The following is a 16,274-nucleotide window of genomic DNA, read 5'->3' on the forward strand; positions in this document are numbered from 1 at the left end:
ATATTAGTGTAAACCACTCCCAACAGCTCTCGTAAACCTGCCCACAAGATAAATTGGTCTCCCTGGGATTCAAGTGCAACTGTTCCCCTTTGTACAGGTCGCACCTGTCCCAGAAGAGGTCCCAATTATCCAGAAATCTGAATCCCTGCCTCCTGCCCCAATTCATCAGCATTTATCCGCCACCTTATTCTATTCCTTTCTTCACTGTCACGTGGCACGGGCAGCAATCCTGAGATTATTACCCCTGAGGTCCTGCTTCTCAACTTCCTTCCTAACTCCCTGTATTCTGTTTTCAGAGCTTGCTCCCTTTTTCTACCTATGTCATTGGTCCCAATATCTACCACGACTTCTGGCTGCTCATTCTCCCTTTTCAGAAACATCACGGACCTTGGCACCTGGGAGGCAAACTACCATCCGTGTTTCTTTTTCGTGTCCACAGACTCGCCTATCCATCTATTTATTTCATAAATTTCAGCAAAGGTATATTAATGTGAGAGGAGAAAAGGCTTGATTAAATGGATACACCATCCACAGCTAATTATAGACGTTAAAGCTGATATGAGGATTAAAGAAAGAAGCATACAATACTAGGAAGGTAAATGGCAGGCTAGGAATTTTGTAGATGTAGTGTATTTAGACTTCCAGAAGATATTGATAATGGGTGGGAAGATGGTGGAGCAGTTTCTGAGCTGCTGCCTCACAGCTCCAGAGAACAAGGTTTCATCCTGACACTACTGCTGTTTTGTGTGGAGTTTGAACACTTGCTCTATGAACATATAGATTTCCTTCTAGTGGTCTGAATTCCCCCCCCCCTACTCAAAAAAGTATACAGCTTGGTTCAGTTATTACTATAAATTTAAGTTAGGTGTAAGTTAATAGCAAAAAGGAGGAGTCAATGAGCATGGATAAGAAAGTTATAAGTTGCATCTTTAGAGGGAAATAAGGAGATGGGAATAGGCTTCATTGGATTGCTGCCATGCACCCCATAAGTCTCAGGATACAGGAAGATACTATTGTCTGCGATGTGGAGAAATCTCTTTGTTCAGGTTGGTGATCTGTCTTCACTAGGGAAGACACAGACAATCTCCCAGATGTAATAGTGGCCAGAGGACCTAGGGTAATGGAGGAACTGAAGGAAATTCACATTAAGTAGGAAATGGTGTTGGGTAAAATGATGGGACTGAAGGCTGATAAATCCCCAGGGCCTGATGGTCTGCATCCCAGGGTACCTAAGGAGGTGGCTCTAGAAATCGTGGACGCATTGGTAATCATTTTCCAATGTTTTACAGATTCAGGATCAGTTCCTGCGGATTGGAGGGTGGCTAACGTTATCCCACTTTTTAAGAAAGGAGGGAGAGAAAAAACAGGCAATTATAGACCAATTAGTCTGATGTGAGTGGTGGGGAAGATGCTGGAGTCAATTATAAGAGATGAAATAGCTGCATATTTGGATAGCAGTAGCAGGATAGGTCCGAGTTAGCATGGATTTACGAAGAGGAAATCATGCTTGACTAATCTTCTGGAATTTTTTGAGGATGTACCTATGAAAATGGACATGGGAAAGCCAGTGGATGTAGTGTACCTGGACTTTCAGAAAGCCTTTGATAAGGTCCCACATAGGAGGTTAGTGGGCAAAATTAGAGCACATGGTATTGGGAGTAGGGTACTGACATGGATAAAAAATTGGTTAGCAGACAGGAAACAAAGAGTAGGGATTATTGGGTCCTTTTCAGAATGGCAGGCAGTGACTAGTGGGGTACCGCAAGGCTCGGTGCTGGGACCGCAGCTATTTACAATATACGTTAATGATTTAGATGAAGGGATTAAAAGTAACATTAGCAAATTTCCAGATGACACAAAGCTGGGTGACAGTGTGAAATGTGAGGAGGATGTTATGAGAATGCAGGATGACTTGGACAGGTTGGGTGAGTGGGCAGATGCAGTTTAATGTGGATAAATGTGAGGTTATCCACTTTGGTGGCAAGAACAGGAAGGCAGATTACTATCTGAATGGTGTCAAGTTAGGAAAAGGTGAAGTAAAATGAGATCTAGGTGTCCTTGTTCAACAGTCACTGAAAGTAAGCATACAGGTACAGCAGGCAGTGAAGAAAGCTAATGGCATGTTGGCCTTCATAACAAGGGGAGTTGAGTATAGGAGCAAAGAGGTCTTCTGCTGTTGTACAAGGCCATCGTGAGACCCCACCTAGAGTATTGTGTGCAGTTTTGGTCTCCAAATTTGAGGAAGGACATTCTTACAATGGGGGGAGTGCAGCATAGGTTCACAGGGTAAATTCCAGGGATGGCGGGAATGTCACATGTTGAAAGATTGGAGTGACTGGGTTTGTATACACTGGAATTTAGAAAGATGAGAGGGGATCTGATTGAAACATATAAGATTATTAAGGGATTGGACACACTACAGACAGGAAACATGTTCCCGATGTTGGGGGAGTCCAGAACCAGAGGCCACAGTTTAAGAATAAGGGGTTGAGGAATAAGAGGTTAAAATGGAGTTGAGGAAAAACTTTTTCACACAGAGGGTTGTGGATCTGTGGAATGCTCTGTCTCAGAAGGAAGTGGAGGCCAATTCTCTGAATTCTTTGAAGAAAGAATTAGATAGAGCACTTAAAGATAGCAGAGTCAAGGGATATGGGGAGAAGGCAGGAACAGGGTGCTGATTGTGGATGATCAGCCATGATCACAGTGAATGGCAGTGCTGGCTCAAAGGGCCGAATGGCCTACTCCTGCACCTATTGTCTATTGGCCATATAAAGTTCACCATTATAGAAAGCAGTGGAGACTAAGGCATTTGAATATATTTAAGAAGTTTGTAGACTGATTTATAGATAGAAAAGATATCAAGGAATATGGTGGAAAATGGCAGCCAACATTATTTTGAATAGTGGAACAGTCTTGAAGGAAGATTTCCAGTGTATGCAGAATCTCTTGTGTGTATGGCCCATTGTTGCATTTTCTCTGTTTACATCCATGTTTATAAACAATGAGTAGAGATAAATGGGTTATTTCTGATTGCAACCAATAACTAACAGGATGCCAGAGAAATCTGTGTTGGGGCCTCAAGTATTTACAAGGTACATTGATAATTTGAATGAAGTGACCAAGTGTAATGTAGCAATATTTTCTGATGATACAAAGACAGATTGCTTGGCAAGAATGAGAACGCAAATAACTTGCAAGGCAATGTTTGATATGTTCACTGAGTTGGGAAGAAGTTGGCAAATGGAATATTATTTTCAAAAATGTGAGATCATATAACTTGCAAGAAAAAATGCAAAAGAAGACTCGAGTGAGATTACAAAATGTTGTAGTGTAAAGGAGGAATCTTGAGTCCCAGTGCATGAAACACTGCTAGAATGCTGGAAGTGCATATGGAATGTTACTTTATTTTGCAAGGGATATGTAATATAAGAATAGAGACATTTTAATACAACTTTGCAGAATATTGATACCTTTGTAACTGAGTACTGCTTGGTTGCTGCATTGATGGCAGTGAGGAGAAGGTTCACTAGGTTGATTCCCAAGATGGAGTTCTGAAGGGTCTTGACCCAAAAGCCAAAACTTCAACTGCCCATTTCCCTCACAAAATTCGGACTGACTAGCTGGGTTCCTTCAAGATAATGACAAAATAAGAGAGGCAAAGAATGGCTGTTCCTATTGTCTAATGTTACAAAGGCTAAGGACACTGATTTGTAGTTTAAGTAATTGTGTGCAGTTGAAGGGGGGGGGAACAAATACGAAAAATAACCGTTTATTGCTAACAATGGTAACAACTTGCAATTTGGAAGATGGCAGGCGTGGAGATCATCAATGATTTCAAAAGGACATTGGAAACCTTGAGGGAAATAATTTTTCAGGCCTATCGAGTAAGGAAGGGGAGGGAACTAATTGTTTTACAGAGAGCATGGACTCCGACAGAACAGCAGTATTGACACTGATGCTGGCTCTAACAATTAAAATTTAGTTGGTAAGCCCTTGTGACTCTCTATTTTGCTTCTTTGTCTAAGATTTTGGTTATCTAAGTTTGGTTGACATCTTTTCAACAATCCCATAGGTACTGATCTCTGGGAGATTTTACTTTTATAAGTGCAAGTTATGATCGTAAACTCCTTTGACTTGTATAGTTTTATTCTTTCCAATAGACAAACAAGAAGATGATGAATTTGTTTGCCAGATTGTATATGTCTTCTATCAAATGGTTTTCCATCAAGCTACCAGAGATGTAATTATAAAAGAAACACGTATCCTTTCTGAGTAAGATTTCTTTTGACAGTTCTATTTAGTACTTGTCATAATCTGATCCAGAAGAAAAGGACACAATATAAAACATTAAATTTGGTTAGTTATTGGTACTGTTCCAAAGCCTGGCTCTTTGGACCAAAACTTAACTAGTTTTTTTTACAGATGAAAATGTGTTGCAGCAGCTTATATTTTAGGAATAATTGATTATTAATACAGCAAAAATGATAGGCTGTCTGTGAACTTGGTTAAAATAGACCAAATACTGGATTTAGAAATGAGTGAACAAATTTTTGTTGATTGTCAATACTATATTTAAAAAAACGGTACGGCAGTTTCATAGTCTGGGTAGTTGCAAGGTAAGTAGTTATATTTTATTAATTTTATAATTATTTTAATTTGTGCCACATGAATATCAGATTGCTTCCATGCATCTCTGGAGGGAATCATCAAATATTTCCATCAACAGCTGAAATCCACAGTCACAGCCATGGGTACTTCAGTAAGCAGTATCATGTTAAGATGTTTAAAAATATCTATCAAAGGCATAATAGTCTTGAGTGTAGATTCCTTTAAGAAAATGTAAGTGGGGATGTGACGCCAGTTGACAGATATGATTGAAATGCAGAGGACTTAGATTTCCACTCCTGACTATCCTGTTGGTGAATGTGCAGTCTCTGGAAAATACAGTTGATGACCTCAGAGCAAGATTGCTGTACCAGATGGACATCAGGACCTGCTATGTACTCTGCTTCATGGAAACATGGATACTTCCCGCCATTTCGGACATAGCACTGCATTATCATTTCAATGGCTTCATCATTTTTCTGCAAAGACAGGACAGCTCAATCTTTTAAAGATAGGAGGTGGAGTATGCTTTATGATTAACTCGTTGTGGTGCACAAACGTGGCAGTTCTGTCTAAGTCCTCACTCGAGCTGGAACATCTGAAATCAAATGTCATCAAATTTATCTGCCGAGTTAATTTTCTGCCATCATCCTGGTAGCGGTGTACATTCTACTTCAGGCCACTGTAAGGCAGGCACAGGAGAAGCTGAGCACCATAATCGTAAGACATGAAACTGTGCACCCTGATGCCTTCCATGTCATTGCAGAGATTTCAACCAGGCCAGCTTGAAGAAGCCTCTGAACAACTCCCACCAACATATCACTTGTGGAACCAGGGGAGCCAATACATTTGACCACTTACACCACCATGAAGAATGCTTACTGTGCCATCCGACACCACATTTTGCAAAGCTTGATCATCTGGAGTGTACTTTTACTCCCAGCAGATAGGCAGAGACTAAAGACTGTAGAACCAGTGCTGAGGACCACTAAGGTCATGGGAGGTGGAGGACCATGTGCAGGAATGCTTTTGAGTCTGTAGACTGGACAGTGTTCAAGGATTCATCTTTGAGGATGAATACACCACAGTAATCGCTGGACATGTGTGGATGAATATGTGCCTTTGAGAACATACCTGGAGTTACCCAAACCAAAAGCCGTGGATGAACCAGGAGATAAGTAGTCTGCTGAGTTAGGTTTGTGGCATTCAAGACAGGTGATCCACAACTATACAAGAATTCCAGATTCAACCTATGGAAGGATATTTTAAGAGAGGGAAAAAAGGTAATAGTGATTAAGTTTCGAGACAGAATTGGAAGCTCATCAGCTCTGGTTGAGTTTGCAGGTCATTATAAAGCGAAACCTAACAGGAATGGATGTGATGCTTCACTCCCATGTGAGCTCAATGTTTTTTATGTACACTTTGAAAGGAAGGATAAAACTACCTCTGTGTGAATCCCTGCAGCATGTGGTGACCCTGCCTTGGAGGCTGATGTCAAAACAACTTTCAAGAGGGTGAACCCTCGCAAGGTGCCAGGCCCCGATGATGCACACGGTAGGCTCTGAAAACCTGTGCCGACCAACTGCTGGGCGTGTTGAAGGACCTCTTCAATCTCTCACTGCTGCATTTGGAGGTTTCTACCTGCATCAAAAGGATAACAATCATACTAGTGCCCAAGAAGAGCAGGGAGAGCTGCCACTACGACTGTCATATCTACTATAACACTCACATCTACTATGATGAATTGCTTTGAAGGGTTTGTCATGGCTAAAATCAACCCCTGCCTAAGCAAGGACCTGGACCTGCTGCAATTTGCCCATCACCACAATAGGTCTACAACAAATGCAATCTCACTGGCTCTCCACTCGGCCTTGGATCACCCAGACAATAGTAATTTCTTTGACAGGCTACTGTTTATTGACTACAGTTCAGTGTTTAACGCAATTATACCCTCAATTCTAATCAGCAAGATCCAAAACCTGGGCCTCTGTACCTCCCTCTGCAGCTGTTTCCTTGACTTCCTCACTGGGAGACCACTGTCTGACGATCGAAAATAACATCTCCTCGCTGACAGTCAACACTGACGCACCTCAAGGATATGTATTTAGCCCAGTGCTCTGCTCTCTACACCCACAATTGTGTAGCTAGGCACAGATCAAACAGCATTTATAAATTTGTGGATGACAAACAATTGTTGGCAGAATTTCAGATAGTAATGAGGATGCGTACAGGAGCAGGATAGATCACTGGTTGGGTGGTGTCACAGCAACAACCTTGCACTCAACATCAGTAAGACCAAGGGATTGATTGTGGACTTAAGGAAGGGGTAGTCAAGGAAGCACATACCAGTACTCATTGAAGGATCAGAAGTGGAAAGGGTCAGCAGTCTCAAATTCCAGGGTGTCAATATCTCTATCAATATTCTTGGTCCAACATATTGATGCAGTTACAAAGAAGGCATGCCTATGGGAGTTTAATTGGTATGTCACCAAACATACTCTCAAATTTCTCCATTCTAACTTGCTGCATCACTCTGCAGAATAGAGGAGCCATGCCAATTCTCATTGCTACCATCTAGGAGGTGGTACAGAAGCCTGAAGACATACACTGAACCATCCCCTGAACCCTGAACCATCAGATTCTTCCCCTGAACCATCAGATTCTGAATGAACAATGATCCCATGAGCAACACCTCAGTATTTTACCCTTCACTTTTTGCACCACAGGTCCACGATCCCTTATCCGAAATTCTAAAATCAAAAAAGCTCCAAAAACCGAAGTTTTTTTTTCGCCAACAGCTGACGTCACTCAAGTGTGACGTGGCAGCACTAGCAGAGGCTGCCAGATGTCAGTTGTGGCTCAGCGCTCGTACTGGTTACACGTGCATTTGCTGTTCGCTGATATTTTGTGTTCACTGTTGACTTTGTGTTTAATTTCACTGTGAAAATGTCAAAAAGAGCTGCAGATATCCCTATGGGTAACAATGAGAAAAAGAGAAGGAAGCATCTCTCATTATCAATAACACAGAAAGTGGAGTTATTGCAGAAGCTTAATGTGGTGTGTCTGTGCGGCGTCTTACTGAAGAATATGGTGTCGGAACTACCACTGTATATGATTTAAAGAAACAGAAAGACAGGTTAATAATGTTTTATAGTGACAGTGATATTCTACATTTATTCCAATAAGTCATTTACCATGTGTTTGATTTGGTTCGTTTGAAGCTGTATATTTTTATGTTTTATTGAAAGTTTTTTTCTTGTCTTTATTCCCTAAACAATACAATATAACTATTTACATAGCATTTACATTGTATTAGGTATTATAATCCATAGTCAGGGGAACGGACAGGAGATTCTGTGAGCCTGATAGAGATACCTGCATGGTGTGTTGCCTCCCAGGTGCCAGGGTACGGGATGTCTCGGATCGGGTCCAGAATATTCTGAAGGGGGAGGGTGAGCAGCCAGCTGTCTTGGTACATGTTGGTACCAATGACATAGATAGGACAAAGGAGGAGGTCCTGAAGAGAGATTTCCAGGAGTTAGGAAGGAAGCTGAGAAGCAGGACCTCCAGGGTAGTAATCTCGGGATTGCTACCTCTGCCACGTGCTAGCGAGGGCAAGAATAGTAGGATCAGGCAGATGAATGCGTGGCTGAGAGACTGGTGCACAGGGCAGGGCTTCAGATTCTTGGATAATTGGGATCTCTTCTGGGGGAAGTATGACCTGTTCAAAAAGGACAGGTTACACCTGAACCCGAAGGGGACCAATATCTTGGTGGGAAAGTTTAATAGAGTTGTTAGGGAGGGTTTAAACTAATTTGGCAGGGGGATGGGAACCGGAATGACAGAGCGGAGGAAGGGGAGAACAGAAATAAATCTAAGATAATGAGCAGTAAAGATGTCAGGAAAGACCGGCAGGTGATGGGGCAAATTTGTAGCCATTGGGATGAGTTGCAGTGCAATAAAGTTGCAGTGAAATCAAAGCGAAAAGTACCAAATACTGGTCTTAAGGTGTTATACTTTAATGCACGCAGCATAAGGAATAAGGTGGATGATGTTGTTGTACAGCTACAGATTGGCAGGTATGATATTGTGGCCATCACTGAGACGTGGCTAAAGGATGCAGGTCTCTGGGAGCTGAACGTCCAAGGATACACAGTGTATCGGAAGGATAGGAAGGTAGACAGGGGAAGGCGTGGCTTTATTGGTAAGAAATGATATTAAGTCATTAGAAAGAGGTGATATAGGATCGGAAGGTGCAGAATCTTTATGGGTTGAGCTAAGAAATTGCAGGGGTAAAGGACCCTGATGGCAGTTATTTATAGGCCTCCAAACAGCTGCAGTGATGTGGACTACAAATTACAACAGGAAATAGAAAAGGCTTGTCAAAAGGGCAGTGTTATGATAATTGTAGGGGATTTTAACATGCGAGTGGATTGGGAAAATCAGGTTGGCACTGGATCTCAAGAGGGACAATTCGTAGAATGTCTGCGAGATGGCTTTTTAGAACAGCTTGCTGTTGAGCCCACTAGGGGATTGGCTGTACTGGATTGGGTATTGTGTAATGAACCGGGGGTGATTAGAGAGATTGAGGTGAAGGAACCCTTAGGAGGCAGTGATCATAACATGATTGAGTTCACTGTGACATTTGAAAAAGAGAAGCTGGAATCTGATGTGTCGGTATTTCAGTGGAGTAAATGAAATTACAGTGGCATGAGAAAGGAACTGGCCAAAGTTGACTGGAAAGGGACACTGGCGGGAAAGATGGCAGAACAGCAGTGGCTGGAGTTTATGCGAGAAGTGAGGAAGGTGCAAGACAAGTATATTCCAGAAAATAAATTTTTGAATGGAAAAAGGATGCAACTGTGGTTGACAAGAGAAGTCAAAGCCAAAGTTAAAGCAAAGGAGAGGGCATATAAGGAAGCAAAAATTAGTGGGAAGACAGAGGATTGGGAAGTTTTTAAAACCTACAAAAGGAAACTAAGAATGTCATTAAGAGGGAAAAGATTAACTATGAAAGGAAGCTAGCAAATAATATCAAAGAGGATACTAAAAGCTTTTTCAAGTATATGAAGAGTAAAAGACAGGTGAGAGTAGATATAGGACCGATAGAAAATGATGCTGGAGAAATTGTAATGGGAGATAAGGAGATGGCAGAGGAACTGAACGAGTATTTTGCATCAGTCTTCACTGAGGAAGACATCAGCAGTATACTGGACACTCAAGGGTGGCAGGGAAGAGAAGTGTGCGCAGTCACAATTACGACAGAGAAAGTACTCAGGAAGCTGAATAGTCTAAAGGTAGATAAATCTCCCGGACCAGATGGAATGCACCCGTGTGTTCTGAAGGAAGTAGCTGTGGAGATTGCGGAGGCATTAGCGATGATCTTTCAAAAGTCGGTAGATTCTGGCATGGTTCCGGAGGACTGGAAGATTGCAAATGTCACTCCGCTATTTAAGAAGGGGGCAAGGAAGCAAAAAGGAAATTATAGACCTGTTAGCTTGACATTGGTGGATGGGAAGTTGTTGGAGTCGATTGTCAAGGATGAGGTTACAGAGTACCTGGAGGCATATGACAAGATAGGCAGAACTCAGCAAGGATTCCTTCAAGGAAAATCCTGCCTGACAAACCTATTACAATTTTTTGGGGAAATTACAAGTAGGCTAGACAGGGGAGATGCAGTGGATGTTGTAGATTTGGATTTTCAGAAGGCCTTTGACAAGGTGCCACACATGAGGCTGCTTAACAAGATAAGAGCCCATGGAATTATGGGAAAGTTACATATGTGGATAGAGTGTTGGCTGATTGGCAGGAAACAGAGAGTGGGAATAAATGGATCCTATTCTGGTTGGCTACCGGTTACCAGTGGTGTTCCACAGGAGTCCTTGTTGGGGCCGCTTCTTTTTACATTGTACATCAACGATTTGGATTACGGAATAGATGGCTTTGTGGCTAAGTTTGCTGATGATACGAAGATAGGTGGAAGGGCCAGTAGTGCTGAGGAAATGGGGAGTCTGCAGAGAGACTTGGATAGATTGGAAGAATGGGCAAAGAAGTGGCAAATGAAATACAGTGTTGGAAAGTGTATGGTTATGCACTTTGGCAGAAGAAATAAACGGGCAGGCTATTATTTAAATGGGGAATGAATTCCTAGTTCTAGATGCAATGGGACTTGGGAGTCCTTGTACAGGATACCCTTAAGGTTAACCCCCAAGTTGAGTCGGTGGTGAAGAAGGCGAATGCAATGTTGGCATTCATTTCTAGAGGAATAGAGTATAGGAGCAGGGATGTGATGTTGAGGCTCTATAAGGTGCTGGTGAGACCTCACTTGGAGAACTGTGGGCAGATTTGGTCTCCTCATTTAAGAAAGGATGTGCTGACATTGGAGAGGGTACAGAGAAGATTCACGAGAATTGATTCCGAGAATGAGAGGGTTAAGAGATGAGGAACATTTGTCCGCTCTTGGACTGTATTTGTTGGAGTTTAGAAGAATGAGGGGAGACCTCATAGAAACATTTCGAATGTTGAAAGGCATGGACAGAGTGGATGTGGCAAAGTTGTTTCCCATGATGGGGAAGTCTAGTACTAGAGGGCATGACTTAAGGATTGAAGGGCGCCCATTCAGAACAGAAATGCGAAGAAATTTTTTTAGTCAGGGGGTGGTGAATCTATGGAATTTGTTGCCACGGGTTGCAGTGGAGGCCAAGTCATTGGGTGTATTTAAGGCAGAGATTGATAGGTATCTGAGTAGCCAGGGCATCAAAGGTTATGGTGAGAAGACGGGGGAGTGGGACTAAATGGGAGAATGGATCAGCTCATGATAAAATGGCGGAGCAGACTCGATGGGCCGAATGGCCAACTTCTGCTCTTTTGTCTTATGGTTTATAAGTAAGCTAGAGGTGATTTAAACTATACGGGAGGATGTGCATAGGCTCTGAGCTCCGCTAGGTTTTAAAGTCCACCGCACTGAGACAGGTTAAATAAGGGACTTGAGCATACGTGTCTTTTGGTGTCTGGGGGGGCAGTCCCAGAACCAATAAGGAGGAATTCTGAAATCCGAAATGCAACTGGCCCCAAGGATTTTGGATAAGGGATTGTGGGTCTGTACTTAATTAATTCATTTTGTGTATATAATTATGTATTGCAGAGTACTGCTGCTGCAAAGCAACATATTTCACAACATATGCCATTGATATTACACCTGATTCTGAAAATTCTTTGATAACTTGTTAAAATTGAACTGGTTATTTGATACTAAATACTGATAGTTCTGTTTAATATGTATTTTTCATAATCATTAATATAAGGATGAAATGCTATCTCTGTGGAGAATTATGTTTTAGTTTTGAGTCTCTTGTTGAAAAAGTTGAAGAATGTATTTCTTTTTTGAAGAATATTATAAGTTTTACCCTACCTGAACAAACAAAGGTACAAGGATTCAGTAAGGCAGTTAAAAAGGGATCTGGTAGCGTTAAGAACAGATCTGGTTGCCATTTGGATGTAGAATTGTGTTCTTCTGTATCAAATAAATGTGGTTGCCATTGAGGTGTTTTATAACTTAATGACCTGATCCACCACTCACTCTATGACCATGGGCAGCCCAGGAGTCTAGTGATGATCCAGTGCAGAAACAGCTACAGTGGTTGCCCAGAATAAGGAATCAGCCAAAAATGAAGGCTACAATTTTGCTGACTATGTCTCATTGCTATAAACAGCAAAATGTTCCGCAAATAATTGAACAGAACAGAGATCTCCCAGGCTCAATATAATGTCTAGAAATTCAATCTTGTTTCCATCATTACCTGTTAAAAATTAAGGTATAAAAAGACAAACTGAGAAAAAAATTGTGTATTTGAATGAAACATGGAACAAATTAACATATGACCAATAGTACTATAAAACTGTTTTAGAACTGTGTAGTAGTTCATAACAGTTATTGACAGAGGGATTAATCTATTGATGTTCCCATATTTTTTGAGTGACTGTAAGTGAACAAATTCATCACAACATCTAGTGCAGGTAATGGTCTGTCTTCAAATAATGTTTTCAACGATTACATCCTCCAAATCTTCATTTGCACTGTAATATTTAAGACAATTGTCGACACCTCCAAATTCTTCATGGTTCCTAACCAGCTGAAGTAATGAAGTCATCTTTTATTTTCGTTCCCTGCTCTGGCGTCTCCAAGCCCAAATGTATGAAACTGCAGCAAGCAAAACAGTTCTGAATTGTCTTATTGCTTATTCCTCGCTATCAGTAACAAAAATCATTGCGTTTCTGAACAGAAACACATACAACTGACGCAATTTAATAACTTTTCACTCTAAGCATTGTGAAACATCTTAACCGTCACACGAGTATATGTGGCTGATGCTAATTGGAACCTGTTGGCAACAGTATCCTACTCCAATTAAGTACATATTGTCCCAAATAAACAAAGGGAAATCCAGCAATTGTGTTGATGTTTTTTAAGAGTTGTCCCAATTAAGTGGCTGCTCCAATTAAACGATGACCCAATGAACAGGGATCCCCTGTACTTCAATTCAGTTTTTCATTTAAGATCAATTGCACTTATATTCAGCTAGCTATGCAATTTGCTTTCAAAGATTCATTGCTGTATTAAAGTAGTATTTAAGCCTTTGCCTTGCCTTTCAAGGCGTGAAACGAAAGACTGTGTGGTGCGCCACTCCTCACGCAGACAGTAGGTGGCCGTTGACTCACAAAGAGTTCATCCGCCCTTTGACAGGTTTTGTTGTTAGCCCTGCTGGGTGCCTACATACCCTCCTCCCTGGTTAACCGAAGTGCACCAGGAGGTGTGCCGGTTGAGTGGCCGACAACCCGACCCGAGACAGGTAGTACTGGGCTACGTGGTACCAGTAGCAAGGTAAGGCCCTGACCTGACTCCCAAAGTAGTAGTAGTCGTAAGCCTTTGAATTTCCCACAAAGTTTCACCATCCTGACTTTGACGAGCTATTCCTTGATTGTTGCTGATACAGAAATTGCAGAACTCCTCTTTCAATTTGACTGCAGCAGTTCAGTTTTCACAATGGCAATTAGAAATTTGCAATTAATGTGCAGACCTCACTGATAGATTAGGAAAAAAGTTGACAACATGGTACTTTTCCTTAATCTGTTCCCAGAAGCTCCAGCGTATTTGATTGATCTTATGCATGATAAAAATGCAGAGATACGGAAAGTCTGTGACAACACACTGGACATAATTGCGGTAAGGAAAAAATTATATCCTTTGTAGCACTCATTTAACAATTTTTATCTTTTGTTCAAGCACTTAAATGGAGATTTGTTTGTTATATGCCATGTTATGTGGAAAGCGGCCAGACAGTGAGTGGGCCAGTGAAAGAGTGGAGCTTTGAGGCTTTGACTCGAGAGGCTTCGACGAGAAGAGGCGGAGGACAAGCTTGCTCGCAGTTAGTCTTTACAATGCCTCCTGAGACGGTGATGTGCCTCTCATGTGAGATGTGGCAGTCTTGGGGGAACGCCCCTCTCCCGCAGAGTCACATCTGCCAGAAGTGCATATGGCTGGGAGATCTGGAGCAGCAGCTGGATGACCTTCGACTCATAAGGGAGAATGAGGCAGTCATAGATGAGAGCTACAGGGAGGCTGTCGGAAGCAGGTCGTTGGGTAACAGTCAGAGGGGGGAAAGCGAAGGTGAGCAGACAGGTAGTGCAGAGCACCCCTGTAGCCATTTCCCTGAATAATGAGTTTACCGTCCTGGATACTGTTGGCGGGGCGACCGTCCAGGTGTGAGCAATGTTGGCAGGGCCTCCGGCACTGAGTCTGACCCCGTGGTGAGGAAGGTTGGGATGGAGAAGAGGAGAGCTGTCGTCATTGGGGACTCTATAGTCAGAGGAGCAGACAGGAGATTTTGTGGACATGAAAAGGACACCCGCATAGTTTGTTGCCTCCCGGCTGCCAGGGTCCGGGATGGCTCTGACTGGGTACACGACATCCTGGTACGAGAGGGAAGGCAACCAGAAGTCGTGATACATGTTGGTACAAACGACATAGGCGGGAAGAGGGATGAGGTCCTGAAGTGTGAGTTTCGGGAAATAGGCAGAAGGCTGAAGAACAGGACCTCAAGGGTGGCGTTCTCAGGATTGCTGCGGTGCTACGTGACAGTGATGGTAAGAATTGGAGGAGATGGCAGTTGAATGCGTGGCTGAGGAGTTGGTGCAGGGGAGCAGGGTTTTAAATTTTTGGATTATTGGGATCTCTTCTGGGAAAGGTGGGACCTGTACAGATTTGGATGGGTTGCACCTGAACCCGAGGTGGAGCAATATCCTTGCAGGTAGGTTTGCTAGCATGGTTCGGGAGAGTTTAAATTAATTTGCATAGGACCTGGAGCGATAGGGCAGTGAGAGAAGTGCATGGAGTAAAGCCAGATCTAACATATAGAGAGGCTTTGAGGAGAGAGAAGCAGAATAAACGGTGTAAAGGTAGTAAGGCAGAAGGGCTGAAGTGTGTGTACCTCAATGCAAGAAGCATCGGGAACAAAGGTGATGAATTCAGAGCTTGGATACATACATGGAATTATGATGTAGTGGCCACTACAGAGACTTAGCTGGCACCAGGACAGGAATGGATTCTCAATATTCCTGGATTTCAGTGCTTTAAAAGGGATGCAGGGGGTTGATAAAGGGGAGGAGGGGTGGCGTTACTGGTCAAGGATACTATTACAGCTACAGAAAGGGTGGGTAATGTAGCAGGATCCTCTTTTGAGTCAGTATGGGTGGAAGTCAGGAACAGGAAGGGAGCAGTTACTCTATTGGGGGTATTCTATAGGCCCCCTGGTAGCAGCAGAGAAACAGAGGAGCAGATTGGGAGACAGATTTTGGAAAGGTGCAAAAATAACAGGGCTGTTATCATAGGTGACTTTAACTTCCCTAATATTGATTGGCACCTGATTAGTTCCAAGGGTTTAGATGGGGCAGAGTTTGTTAAGTGTGTCCAGGATGGATTCCTGTCACAATATGTGGACAGGCCGACTAGGGGGAATACCATACTAGATCTAGTACTAGGTAATGAACCGGGTCAGGTCACAGATCTCTCAGCGGGTGAGCATCTGGGGGACAGTGACCACTGCTCCCTGGCCTTTAGCATTATCATGGAAAAGGATAGAATCAGAGAGGACAGGAAAATTTTTAATTGGGGACGGGCAAATTATGAGGCTATAGGGCTAGAACTTGCAGGTGTGAATTGGGATGATGTTTTTGCAGGGAAATGTACTATGGACACGTGGTCGATGTTTAGGGACCTCTTGCTGGATGTTACGGATAAATTTGCCCCGGTGAGGAAGATAAAGAATGGTAGGGTGAAAGAACCATGGGTGACAAGTGAGGTGGAAAATCTAGTCAGGTGGAAGAAGGCAGCATACATGAGGTTTAGAAAGCAAGGATCAGATGGGTCTATTGAGGAATATAGGGAAGCACGAAAGGAGCTTAAGAAGGGGCTGAGAAGAGCAAGAAGGGGGCATGAGAAGGCCTTGGCGAGTAGGGTAAAGGAAAACCCCAAGGCATTCTTCAATTATGTGAAGAACAAAAGGATGACAGGAGTGAAGGTAGGACAGATTAGAGATAAAGGTCGGAAGATGTGCCTGGAGGCTGTGGAAGTCAGTGAGGTCCTCAATGAATACTTCTCTTTGGTATTCACC

General features: G+C 42.7%; 1 protein-coding gene across 2 annotated transcripts in view; it reads left to right on the forward strand.

Moving 5' to 3' along the window:
• kifap3a (kinesin-associated protein 3a) overlaps positions 1–16,274 on the forward strand; it is a 239,773-nt gene that overhangs the window by 153,276 nt on the left and 70,223 nt on the right. For both annotated transcript variants that reach the window (XM_072273953.1, XM_072273954.1), the window contains 2 exons: positions 4,161–4,259; positions 13,743–13,828. In XM_072273953.1, the coding sequence (XP_072130054.1) occupies positions 4,161–4,259; positions 13,743–13,828 (185 nt within the window). The remainder of the gene's footprint in view (positions 1–4,160; positions 4,260–13,742; positions 13,829–16,274) is intronic.

The sequence above is a fragment of the Mobula birostris genome, chromosome 12 (assembly GCF_030028105.1).
Source record: "Mobula birostris isolate sMobBir1 chromosome 12, sMobBir1.hap1, whole genome shotgun sequence".
Lineage (NCBI taxonomy): Eukaryota > Metazoa > Chordata > Chondrichthyes > Myliobatiformes > Myliobatidae > Mobula > Mobula birostris.